Source organism: Antechinus flavipes, chromosome 6, assembly GCF_016432865.1.
Source record: "Antechinus flavipes isolate AdamAnt ecotype Samford, QLD, Australia chromosome 6, AdamAnt_v2, whole genome shotgun sequence".
Taxonomy (NCBI): Eukaryota; Metazoa; Chordata; class Mammalia; order Dasyuromorphia; family Dasyuridae; genus Antechinus; species Antechinus flavipes.
In genome coordinates this window covers 169118987-169132344 of record NC_067403.1, presented here as the reverse complement: position 1 = coordinate 169132344, position 13358 = coordinate 169118987, and the positions used below count along the sequence as shown (strand labels likewise).

Genomic DNA, 13358 nt, shown 5'->3' with positions numbered 1-13358 from the left:
GGTTAAAGTCAACAGTCCTAGAAGGAGGACAGGAACATGTAGTTGAAAAGCTGGCATGTTCTAATCAGTCAGTCTTGCTTGTAAATGTTGTCACATTATATAAGTGAATGTTCATAGCTTTGTCTCCTGCTAACAAAGAGTCATTATTGAAAATAAAATAATTATTAATAAGTATATATACATTACTTCATGCACATCTTAGGAGTGATGTTCCCAGAAATAACAATTTTGGAAGCAAAATAAGACCTAAAATCAACAGTTTTGATGTGCAATTCTGTATTGTTCTATTTACTTTGCCAGAAGATATGAATGTTGACATTATTGAAGTATTGCCCAATTATATACAATGGCATCTTCCAGGATTTAAATAATCACCACAGATTTTGTAAATATTACTAATCTTAATATTTCTTACTTCTTAAACCAAATTTTATATATTCATAATAATGAGTAAAAAGTATGAAGAATATTAGAAGTATTTTTAGAAAGACAAAGTAAATCAGTCAACTCCTTGCAAGGAAAAGTTTAAATCATTATCATAATATTGGCTTATAAGAATAATAAACCATGCAATTATTATTATATCTTTTTTTTTTTTTACAGAATACCTCTGGAGCTTTTAGTATAATTTTATCACAGAAAAAAATGAAAGCTTTTTTTTTACACTTTAGTTTTAGTGATGCTTTGTTTTTACATTGCAAATATTTACAGATAGTGTTCAATCAGAGAGAATCATTTTTCTAAGTTCAAATCTAACCTCAGATGCTTACTAGCTATGTGACCCTAGGCAAGTCACTTAATCCTATTTTTCTCAATTTAGTCATCTGCAAGATGAGCTGGGAGGAGAAAATGACAAATCACTCCGGTATCTTTGCCAAGAAAGCACCAAAGGGAGAGACAAAGAATCCAATGACTGAAACAATTGAACAGATGAAATATATAATGGAGAAACATTAGACATTTTACCAATAAGTTTACATCTAAAGCAAAGATGTTTGCAGTCACCACTGTTATTAATATAGTTCTAGAAATATTGACTATACAATTAAGACAAAAAAGAGGTCAATCCCCTTTAAATTTAGGTTTGATATTGAAAAAAAGGGGGCTACTTTGATCACTTTACAAAAGAAAATGTCTTAGATTTAACAAGATTTAAGAAGGTTAGGCATTAAAAATCCTTTAGACTGATTCAATTAAATGCTTGAGTTTTCCATCTTGATCTACCAGTCAAGTATCAGAGCACTCCCTCAAGGATATTTCTGTGCTTAGATAAATAGGAAGTGATATCAACAATCTTAAAACCTATAATGCTCTGAGTTTAACCAAGTCTCAGGAAAGTTCTGAATACTTTTCAAGGAAAATATTCACCTAATTTTCATAGGGGGAGAATTTAGAGGATAGATTTAAAAATAGAAAATCTGATTAATGAAACAGATTTAGGTACACATGATACAGAAAAAAATGAACACAGTAACACAGTGTTAGATAAAATCAGAAATACAAATGACTATAATTAGGGACTCACTATGTAACAATACCTCTTAGAAAAACTGGAAAACAATCAGGATGAAATGAAGCTTAAGTTAATAGGCTAACAATGACCTCCAAATGGATACATGACTTACATATAAAAATATCATATTAATTGTTAAAATATTCAAAGGTAGATAGTGAAAGGAAAAATATTAATGATCAAGATGATTGATCTCTCTAATAAGAGATACAGATGATTACAGGAGAAAACATCAGCAATTTTAAGGACATAAATTTGAAAAATTATTTGAACAAATAACAACATTGTAGTTTGGCATGAGAATCAGTCAATGGGGGAGCCAGAGAAGAACATCTTTGTACCAAATTTAAGAAAAATAGGAAGCAATATAAACATAAGAACAAAAGCCAACCCCCAGTGTGTAAATGATAAAAAACAAGCAGTTAACAAAGGAAGAAATCTAAGCAACCATAAATAGATGGAAAATGCTCATAATCATTAATAATGACAAATTAAAAATATAACTACTTCGATGTTCTATTTTATAGTCATCATATTGACTGCTGACAAAAAAAGAAAAAAAAAGACAATTGTTAAAGGGGCCTCCAGTTCTAGCTCTATGGTTCTATATATTCAATTCCTCAGGAGACAATTCAATTCAATAAGCATTTAATAAGTGCTTACTGTGTGCAGAAGAACATTATATTGGGTACTAGAAGACAGACAAAACTTTTGATAAAACAAGCCTAAGTAAATGTAATAGTATAATAGGGAATAATGGCACCCAAATCCCAGTAATTCAAAACAACACAGAATCAAGAGAATAAGAAATTTAAAGTGCTACTTGGTCCTTCTCCAACGTGATTTCCAGTTGGTGACATTTGAATTAAAGTGTTAATAAGTAGAAGAAACATTGGGAAGGAAAAGTTTATTGAATAACACAAGCAAAGGCACCAAAGGGAGGAAACCCTGATTACACATTTAGGGTTAAGGGTAAGTTGTCTCGTTCAGATGTGGTAAAGAATGGGTATAGGAAATCAAAGAAGGTTTCATACTATGAAGTATAAGTATAAAAAAAATATAATGCCAGAATAAATAGACAATGTTGCTTAATAAACCATGGGCAACAACTGCTGCACTTTGAGAGTAGCACAAGTAGATATCCTTGCAATTAGAATTGAAAGATTCAAATGATCTCAGAAGTTTACTGGCTGTGTGACCCTGGGCAAATCACTTACTCTATCTACCTCAGTTGACACATCTTTAAAATGGGAATAATAATAGCACACACCACCCAATAATATTTGTAAAGCACTTTGTTAACCTTAAAGTGCTACATATAATTTTTAATTAAAAATAGTTTATTGCTAAAAATGCTAAGCATGATCTAATACTTTAAAATCTGTGTTTTAGAGGAGGGTCTTGCCTTAATCTTGACTGATCAGGGTGATGGTTACTGAAGACTGGGGTGGCTGTGGACATTTTTTTAAATAATAGCTTTTTATTTTCAAAATACATGCAAAATAGTTTTCAACATTCAATACAATTAAATGTTAACTATTTTAAAAAATTTTCTGACTTAAAGATTAGTTTGACACTCACTTCATGGGTTAGAAAATCTAAGAAAATCATTACTGAAAAAAGACCTGGACTTTAAAAAAAGCAGTAATGGTTCAGCCTTATGTAGAGAGCATAAGAAGAAAGCACATATTGAAAGAAATTCTCCATTAAATACTTTTCTATAATCTGCTTTCAGGTCACTATTTGATAAATCAGGACAAATTCGATAAAAGACCACAAGATGAATCACAAATTGAAAGTCATCTCCAAATTGATAATAACAAATAATAGAATGGAGGCAGAGTTTTGTCCCAGGGAAGAAAATGCTTTAACAAAAGAAATCAGAAGAAAGCAATTAGTTAGATTATTAAGGGAAGATGGGGCTGAAAACAAATTGCAAGTTTGAGAGAAGAGCCTATGATATAAAAATAGCAAAGAAATAGAGGACATTCCATAATATGCATCAAAAAATACTATCCAGATGAATATTCAAGGCCTACTTAATCAACCCACTACATCACGGGAAGATTTCCTCTGAAATGCTCAGGGTTCAACTCAGGTTCCTTATTAAATATCAAGAAAAAAGAAGGATAAACAGAACATTAATCCAATTTTCAGATGACCTTAAATTGGAAGAGTTCTTCAATGATGTGAGAGAGATGGTGGGGGGAAAGTGAAATCAAATCAAATATTCCTCCAAGGGCTTTTTTCCTTGAAATGAAAACTCCTTCCAAGTTTGTTCCCAGAAAGGACAATTTCTCCCAGGACATTTCCCTGGCAGGACAACACAACCTGTTTTGTCTGACTAGTTTCAAAAGGGCAAAATGTAGTCTTTATGATTGGTTACTCAGAAGTTGCTTCTCATAAGAAAAATATTAAATATGTAGACATAATAAAAAGAAAACAATTAAAAAGTGGTAGTGTGAAAAGAGCATAGAATTTAGAGATGGAATCCGAGTTCAAATTCTGACATGTAACCCATGTAACCTTGGAAAAAATCATTTAACTACTCTGACCTCAGTGGTTTCTTCAGTTTTAAAAATGAGGCATCTGTACTAGAAGACTTCTAAGGTTTCTTCTAGTTCTACAATAACTTTAGGTGAGAAAATTACTCTAAAGGATAAAATGAGATAATATTTGTAAAGTGCTTGCCAAACCTTGAAGTGCTATATAATTCCTAGCAGCTGCTGCCACCACTACTATTACTACTACTATTATTAGAAAGAAATAAGCATTTATATAGGACCTACTATGTGCTAGGCATTGTTCTAAGTGCTTTACAAATATTACCACATCCAATCTTCGTGACAATCTTTTTAAGTAGGTGCTATTATTATTTCCATTTTATACATGGGAAAACTGAGGCAAAAAGAAGTTAGGTGACTTCATTACTAATAAGATCTAAAGCTTGATTTGAACTAAGATCTTCTGGACTCTAAGACTAATGTAAGATTCATTCTCTCATCTAGTCACTAAATGTTATTTATTACTAATAAATGAGGGACTTTAACCAATGTTTATGAACTTGGTTTTTAAATTTTTTTACTTATTTTCTTTCTGTTTTTTGTCTTTTTAAAAAAAATTATTTGTTGAACTAAATACAAAATAGAAGAAGATAAAAATTGAAAAATGACAGAAAAGGAAAATAAAAAACAAAATAAAACATTGTCATATGTCCAGCAGAACATCAGGGAGGATTCAAAATATATTATGAACTTGTTTTTAAAATATTTTTACATCTGAATTTTCATGTATTTATTTTATGTATTGTAAGATATTATTCTGTAAAGGTCTTGGGCTTTAATAGCCATTGCAAAGTTCTGTTTGATTGTTCTTTGTTTTCAGAGAGAACTAATGACATCACAGTGCTGTTTCAATTAATGTGTGCATTGGATTTAAGTGAGGCAGAGTTTCCCAGAGTCAAGTCTTTCTTCCAATGGCAGCCCCAAAGTCAAGATGATTAGTGATGGCCTCAGATATAGTAGATGAATTTGGTATCTTTGATGTCTGACCACGCTCTCAGAACTCTATAATGCCTGCTTCAACCACCTTCATGGCTGTTGGAACAAATTGTTCTCATCCACTCATCCTTTTGGGGGAAGTATTCCCATGTTTGGGATAGACATCTCTTTAACTCAACAACAGACTTGAGGTCTATCCATTACCCTCAACTTGATTTAGCCTGTTTGCTGAGATGTTTTACTAAAGTATAGAAACTGTGCTTACCATAGCTTCAAATTAATGATAACAAAAGGATAAAAAATCCCCTATTCTAAGCCAATACAAACATGAGTACAAAATGATAATTTCCAATGTCTTTCAACATCAAGAAAGTTATTGGGAGACTGACAAATTTAAGAGCTTTATCTACAAAACTAGAAAACAAGCAAACTTTGCATTGCTATGGCTAAGTCTATGATGTATTTGCACCTAATGCTTCCTGGGAAACTGGTAGAGAAAGAACAACATCAAATTAAAAAAAAATTAATCAGTCATAATTTTTGAACCAGATCTGTGATTTACTTGGCAGAAAACTTTTTATATTACATTAATATTTTATGTTTTTCTATTACATATAAAATAATTTTTAACATTCATTTTTAAAAATTCTAATTTCACATTCTCTCTCACTTTCCCCTTCTCCCTCATTGAAAGGGCAAGAAATTTGATATGTGCAGTCATGTAAAACATATTTCCATATCAGCCATGTTGTGAAAGAAAACACAGGCAAAAAACAACCCAAGAAAAATAAAAGTTAAAAAAAACCACTAAACTATGCTTCGATCTGCAATCAGACTCTATCAGTTCTTTGTGTGGAGGAGGATAGCTGGAAGAGAACTCTTAATGAAGACATTTACTCTATCATTGCATATCAAAGCTTGTTTGATAACTTAAGTCTCAGAGAGCTAATTGGGACACTAGAAGTTAAGCCACTTACCTGATATCATATACATTTAATGTCAATGGGGGGACCTGAATGTGGGGGTCATAGTATTAGCATAGTATTTTCACCTTTTATTGTTTATTTTTTCCTTTCTCATTTTTTTTCCTTTTTGATCTGATTTTTCTTGCACATGAAGATTACAGAAATATGTTTAGAACCTATATCAGATTGCTTCCTGTCTTGAGGAGAAGGGGTGGGAGAAGAGCGAGAAAAAAATCTGGTACACAAGGTTTTGCAAAGGTGAATGTTGAAAACCATTTTTGCATATATTTGGAGAAATAAATCACTATTTTTAAAAAAAGAATAAAAAAGAGAGAGAAAGTGGCATTTGAAATGAACCTTGCAGGGTGAAATACATTAGATAATAAAAATTAATTTTTAGTTATATCTGATTTTTTCATGATCACTCAGAGTTCAAACATTCTAAGGCAAAGGAATGTTCAGTACAGAGACCTAATAAAGCTTAACATATATTGCATGCTTAATTAATGCTATTTGATTTATTGATTATTGTTTGGCAACAGAAAACTTAGAAGCAGACTGAATGAAAAAGGAAATGCATTTTGCATTTAAATAATATCACAGGGATTCAGAAGAGTTAATAAGAAATCCAATCATGAAAATATGGGTATGCACTTTAATTCTATTATTCTATGCACTATTAGAATAAATTCTACTAACAACTAATTTCCACAGTAACCAAGAACAGTTAGAAAATTATTAGGATACCATTTATATTTTTGCTGTAAGGCAAATCATGAGTTTCAGGTAAAAAAGCTTTTAGCATTTCAGAAGTAAATGAAAACGTGTTTGAATTTCCATAAGTATATTCAGTTTCACAGGAAAGGCTTTGCTAACTTTTCTCAGAACGAACAACTGTAATCAAATCATAATATTTGGCTTTCCCTAGCAAATGCTTATCCTTCCAAACAGACAGTTCAATACAATGATGATTCATTGAACCATGAATTTGTTTATTGCTTTTCCATGATGCAGATACTATCTAAAGTTTGGACTTTAGCTTTATTTGGCCTCATCTTTTGAATTCTTGTTATTCCTTCCCTGAGCCCAGAGGAAAATAAGGATTTAGAAAGAGCAAATCAAGATTTGTGTGCCGAGGAATCCCTTCTCCCTAGGAGTGAGGTCTTTGATTATAGCTATTTCCCAATGCCTTGTCTGACCCAAACTCCACGAAGGAGAAGGAGTGATAAGGTTTGAGCCCATTTTTTGGTCTCAAAACCAAACTTGAGTTTTGCTTGAGAGGACTGCTTGAGAGGACTGAACCTTGACCAATCTAATAGGTGGGAAGAGTGGAGAGGATGTTGGTTTCTTTCTCCTTTTTCCATTAAGGTTCAAACACTTCCTCTTCTAGACCCACTCTTCAGTACAAGTCTGAGAGGAGGAAGATGGAGAATGGTGGGCAAAAACCAAGAGCTACCTGTGGCTTTAAGTACATCCTAGATGCCATTGGCTGTAAACAGGGAGGCTAATATCAGTATTGTAATACAGATCCCAAATGGAATCCAATATTGGGGGTGAGCATGGATGATTTTTGTCTTCTTAGCAGGCACAGAGCTTAGAGGTGCTTAATAAATGCAATTTGCCTAGCAGATATTATGAAGTTTGAATTAGAAGGGACTGAGAGGTCACAAAGTCCAATCTCCTCATTTTACAGATGAGAAAACTAAGGCCCAGTAAAATGAAGGAACTGCTTCCCAAGGACATACAGGACTGTTATTACTCCTGCAGCATCTCAAGGGTTATCTAGGAAACTCATCCAGTTTGCATGTTGTCTGCACCCACTGCCACTGGCATAATATTTAAGTAAATAAATTTTACATATTCATTCATTCATTTATCTATTTGTTCATTAATAAATAAATATAAGGTAATATAATTAAGGGAAAATGACTTGCCTAAGGTCACACAGGTAGTTTCCTGACTTCAGAATTGGTACTCTATCCACTGTGCCATCTTCTTGTCCTGGCATAATATTTAAATAAAGATAAATTCAAGAGTTTCTAGTACTTTCCTGTTGTCTCTTGGACCAAACCCAAATTCCTGCATGGATTTTAAAGCTGCCTACTATTCCAGTCTACTTTCCTACTACAATTTACTACTCCCACACTCTTCCCCATATATACCAGGGAAACTGGCCAGTGTTCTTTTTTTGTGATCTTCCATCTCCTCTCTCCATGTCTTTGCTCAGGTTGTTCCCCATGCCTAAGGTACATAACCCCCCTTTCTCTGCCTTATATAATCATTAGTTTTCTTGAAATCTCAGTTCAAATGCCATCTTGTATAGGAAATCTACCCTGACCCACTCTTTTGCAAAGACCTGCCTTTTCCTTGAAATATTTTGCACAGTGGATTCAGTGCTAGACCAAAAGTCAAGAAGATCTGAGTTCAATTGCCTCATACATCCACTATATGACGTTAGGAAAGCCACTTAACCTCTCAACCTCAGTTTTCTCAACTGTAAAATGTATGTGATAACAGCAGCTACTTTGCAGAGTTGTTGTGAAGACCAAATGGGATATTTGTAAAGTACTTAGCACAATTTGTAGTACATAGTAGGTGCTATACAAATGTTCACTCTATTTTTTTCTTACCCATGCTTTTAATTTTCAATAATAATGATAATAATAACCACTACCATTTACATAGTGATTTAAGGTTTACAAAGCATTTAAAGATGTTTTCTTATTTTATCCTCATTCTGCTGTTATTATCCTTATTCAGATGAGCAGATGGAGAGTCACAGAGCTAGTAAATGTCTGAGGCTACATTTGAATTCAGGTTTTCTTCATTTCTATAAAATCTTTGCCTTAAGTACAACAGGTGGGTTCTGCCCAGGAGAACTTCCAGTTTGCAAAGGGCATGCTTTACTCTCAAGGTAATTCATTAAATCTCTAAAAACCTATGCCTAGGCTTGCTTTGTGTGGTTCCAACTATTCACAATTTAGAGATCAATACTATATAAAGTAATAGCTATTTTTTGAGAACCCAGAAGGCCATTGTTGGCCTGAGTCAGATAAATGGGTCCCAAGAGGGCATCATGCACATATAAGTCAATACAAAGTATAAATAATGAAAAACACTAAAAAATTAGGGAGGGGAACTCTATTATTTAGGAGTATTATGGGCTAGCCTATCAGATTTGGAGTTTAAGATGCAATGAGGCATTGAAAAGACATTAATAAATAAAAAGTACACAACTGTTACCCAAATACAAATAGAGGCTAGGTATGCAGCTAAACTATGCTTATATTTTGAACTGTGCTTTATTTTTAGAGGAATTAAAGACCGTATGACCTTTACCTGAAGTAGCATCTAGAATCCATTCTAAAGAAGTTCTCTGCCAATCAAATCATTAAATCACTTTGATAAAAATGTCTAAGTCTGGCTTGGTGCTGGGGAAGATCTTAAGTTCAGAAAGTTCATGTTCTCATGGCCCTCCTAGGTTAATAACTGTAATCTTCTGTATTTACTTTTTAACTCAAGTGGTCTTGTAGATCTAAAAACTGGAACTCTAAGGCAACTCCCAAGTCTTAACTAAATCTAACCTGGCGTCTTCTCTTCTTTGTGGTAGAATCCAGATGTCCCTATTAATTTTCAAAAGTGCCAGTATGTTCCTCAGTGTTTTGTTAGCACAAGTACACTGCCAATAGATTTCCATATATAGTAACAGAATGTGCCAATAATTGACCATCCTAATTGCACACCTGTTTTCATTGTGCTCCTATGACTACCGTACTGTGAGTGATTATCTTCCCATAGGGAGGAATGAAAGCTGCTTGACTCCTACCAGGACTTTACTATATATGGCAATAATCATCTATACAAATTTTACATTACAATAATTTCTCTTTTTATGTGTCAGGTAAATATTTGTAAAAGTTATGTTTACACAAATTAAATTATTATAATAAGTACTAATATATTTTTTCATGTTTTATTACCTGACTAAAACTAAAACAACTATTAAAGTTCAGGAGTTATAAAACCCAACCTTTTTTCTATTTCCACAGTTGCTATGGCAACCAGTTAACTTAGGTCAGGAATTCAGAAAAGTATTGAGCTCAGATATAACATCTATACAATCTCCCTCTGTGGGCCAAAATCTCTTATACTTCAGAAGCAAAATGGGTAAATGGCCCAGTGCTTTTGATAGAGTAGCAAAATCTATATACATCAATCAAGATATAAGGAATGGGTGAGGCTGTCAAAGAAAGGGAATGAATAAAGAGTGAAAGTGGTAAGTGAGAAAGGATGAGGAAGAAGCTCATAAGGAAGAGTTGTAGTAGAGCCCTGGATGTGATCTCACCTGTAGAAGATACATTTGCATGGCCACCTGGTGTTTCTCTCCAATGAGAGTCTCCACTACTAATTAACTGCCATTTTGAAACAGGTACAATTCATACCATGGGGGAAATTAGCAAAGGTTCATATAGAATAAGGTGGTAATAAAGTTGAGCTTTGAAGAAAGCTAAGAATATATATTCCAGCATTGGGAACAGCCTGATCAAAGGCATGAAGATGGGAAATAAACCAGAAACAGCAAATAAGATGGTTTAGCTAGAAACTAAGAAAATAAGAAGGAAAATGATATAGAATAAGATTGGGAAAAAAATAAGCCTGAATTAGATTGTAAAAGGACTTTTTAATGCTAAATGAAAGTTTGTTTATTTAACTTAAAGGCTATTGAAAAGTACCAGAATTTTTAAAGCAGGGAACTGATCTAATTAGACTTGGTTTTAAGCATTTCACTTTGAATATCTGGAGGCTGAATCTGAGAGGGGAGAGTCTTGAGGTAAGCAAATTAAGTAGGTGGCTATTATAATAGCCCATGTGTGAGGTCTGGACCTGAGATGATAGTCACATCAAAGAGAAGGGGAAGATAGTAGAGAGGCTGTGAAGGTGCAATCAACAAGCCTCAGCAATTGATTGGATATGATTCCATGGACTAAGGGACAATAAGAGTCATTGGATCATAGATCTAAAGCTAAGCAAGACCTTAGCAGTTACTAGTATAGCTATCTAATAATAGAGAAGGAAAAACTGCTGCCCAGAGAAGTTAAAGGATGGTGACCCTATGTGACCAATGGTGACATAGCTAGTAAATATCCAAAGCAGGTTTCAAAAAAGGTCTTCCTAACTCCAGTTCCAGTGCTCAACATTCACAATGTCTTATGGTGATTTTGAGATCATTAATTTAGAAAAACTGAAAGGATAGAAAGAGTAAAATTGGGAAGAGGAGAGGGATGAGTTTTGTTTTGAGTGCTGTTTTGAACATATTTACTTAGAAATATGGGGACCTTCTAGTTTGAAATATTTTTTAAAAAGGGAGATAGAACTGAGACTAGTCATGGGCTAGATATAGAGATATGGGAGTCATCTGTATAGAAAGGATTAGTGAATCCATAGGATCCCCAAGAGGGATGTGGAGAGAGAATACAAAGATCCCAGGAGTATCCCCAGTCACTAAGTGAGATATGAATAAGATAAACCAAAGAGGAGTCATATAAGTTGATGAAAAACCAGTAAAGATCAATGTCACCACAACCCAGCAAGAAGAGAGCATCTAGGTAGAACAGGAGTTCCTCTTTTTTTTCCTATCTTCAATCCCCATGATCTGGTGAAGCTTATGGGTCCCTCTTCAAAATAATCTTAATCCTTACCCTTAATTCTAATCCTGAACTCTAAATTTAACCCAAAGTCTAACTCTAAACTCTAACCTAACCTGGAATTCTAATTCTAAAAATCTATATTTAACACTAACACTAACCCTAATTCTACATTTAAGAGAACAAAATAAAATAAAAAGATTACAATAGAATACAAAAGTTAGTGAAAATTAAGATATAATTTTTTCCCATTTGAGTTTATGGACTCCTTGAAAACTATTTCATGAGCCCTTTGGAGACTACAAATGATGAACCACTGATGGAGGAATAGAGAATGTCAGAACTTTCATAGAAATCAAGAAGGGCTGAGGTAAAAAAAAAAAGGGCATTGGATTTAGCAATTAGACCATTGGACACTGGTTCAAATCCTGCCTTAATTACTTATCAGCTATATAACCTAAATTTAATCTCTCTGAGCCTCAGTTTCCTTATTTGTAAAATGAGGTAATAAGAGGAACTCCCTCCAAGGAATGTTGTGAGGATTGAATGAGACAACATATGCAAAGAACTTTTCAAACCTTAAAGAGTATTACAAATGCTAACTTTTAGCATCATCAACTTCATCAAATATTTTACCTTTTCCTCAACTGTCATCAAATTTCATGAAGCAAATATTGGAGAAGGAAGAATGTTTTATCATTTAAACTAACATTCATGGCAGATAGAAAAAAGTCCCGTGGGTTGTGGCTCTTCTTCTGAATGAACTAAAAATCCCATTTCCTGCCCTGATTTAAGAAACTTCCTTTTGAATTCAGACATAGCCTTTTGTGCCACTGAAAAAATATCATCTATCTTCAAACCCTCACTGATGAAAAACCTGTTTAAAAATTCTTGCTTCTTATCTTATTTAATTTTACTATGCCCAGACTTCAAATCCTCAGATTTCAATGAAATGCACACATTTACACAGAGTCAACAAGAGGGTAGAGGTCAAAGACAATGAGAGGACAAATTTCAAGATCCAGAATGAACGTGGAAAGGAATGGATACTCACGATGTTCATGAGGGTGAGGAGGTAGTTTTGGACATGTTCTTTGCCATGGAAGCGGACTACAGAATCATCCACACCTAAGAGTACTTCAATGTTGTGATCATTATCCCCCGCATGCCTTCTTCTCCTTATTGTCTCATTCAGCTGTTGTTCAAAGTAATTGTAACTGGTACTGAGGTCATCGAGGCCTTCCCACTCAGGTTCTATTGAAAAATAATAATAAAAAATTTAAGTATTTAGACTTACCTATAATGACTTCTGTTTTTTTTTTCAAAGAACATTTTTAAAAAAATAATACCTTTTCATAAGTTCCTTAGAACTTCATTCACAGATAACCGAATACATGTTGAATATATCTACTTTACAGGAAGATTCTGGGAAGATTGTAGAGTAGGTTGATAAATCTCAAGCTCTCCCAATTTCCCCCACAAATAGAACAAATTTACACCTCAGGGCAAAAACAGACTGCAGAAAAACTAGAATACTTGGGGCCGAACCAGGGTCCTCCAGCTTCAACAAGACAAGATCTGAAGAAACATTCTGGGCCAGGATTAACCATGTGAATTGCAAACACCTCTGGGCTAGCTTCACAGGAATCACAAAGACTTTCACCTCCCAGACTGTTTGTAGAGTGGGGAGGGGGAAGTTGAGTCTGGGAAGACAGAGTGAAGCTTGGCTGATTGG

The 13358-nt window shown here is 33.8% G+C and overlaps 1 protein-coding gene across 1 annotated transcript in view; it reads right to left on the bottom strand.

Moving 5' to 3' along the window:
- ADAMTS3 (ADAM metallopeptidase with thrombospondin type 1 motif 3) overlaps window positions 1-13358 on the bottom strand; it is a 280288-nt gene that overhangs the window by 58856 nt on the left and 208074 nt on the right. Inside the window, exon 5 of the mRNA XM_051967378.1 lies at window positions 12678-12877. Within this exon, the coding sequence (XP_051823338.1) occupies window positions 12678-12877 (200 nt within the window). The remainder of the gene's footprint in view (window positions 1-12677; window positions 12878-13358) is intronic.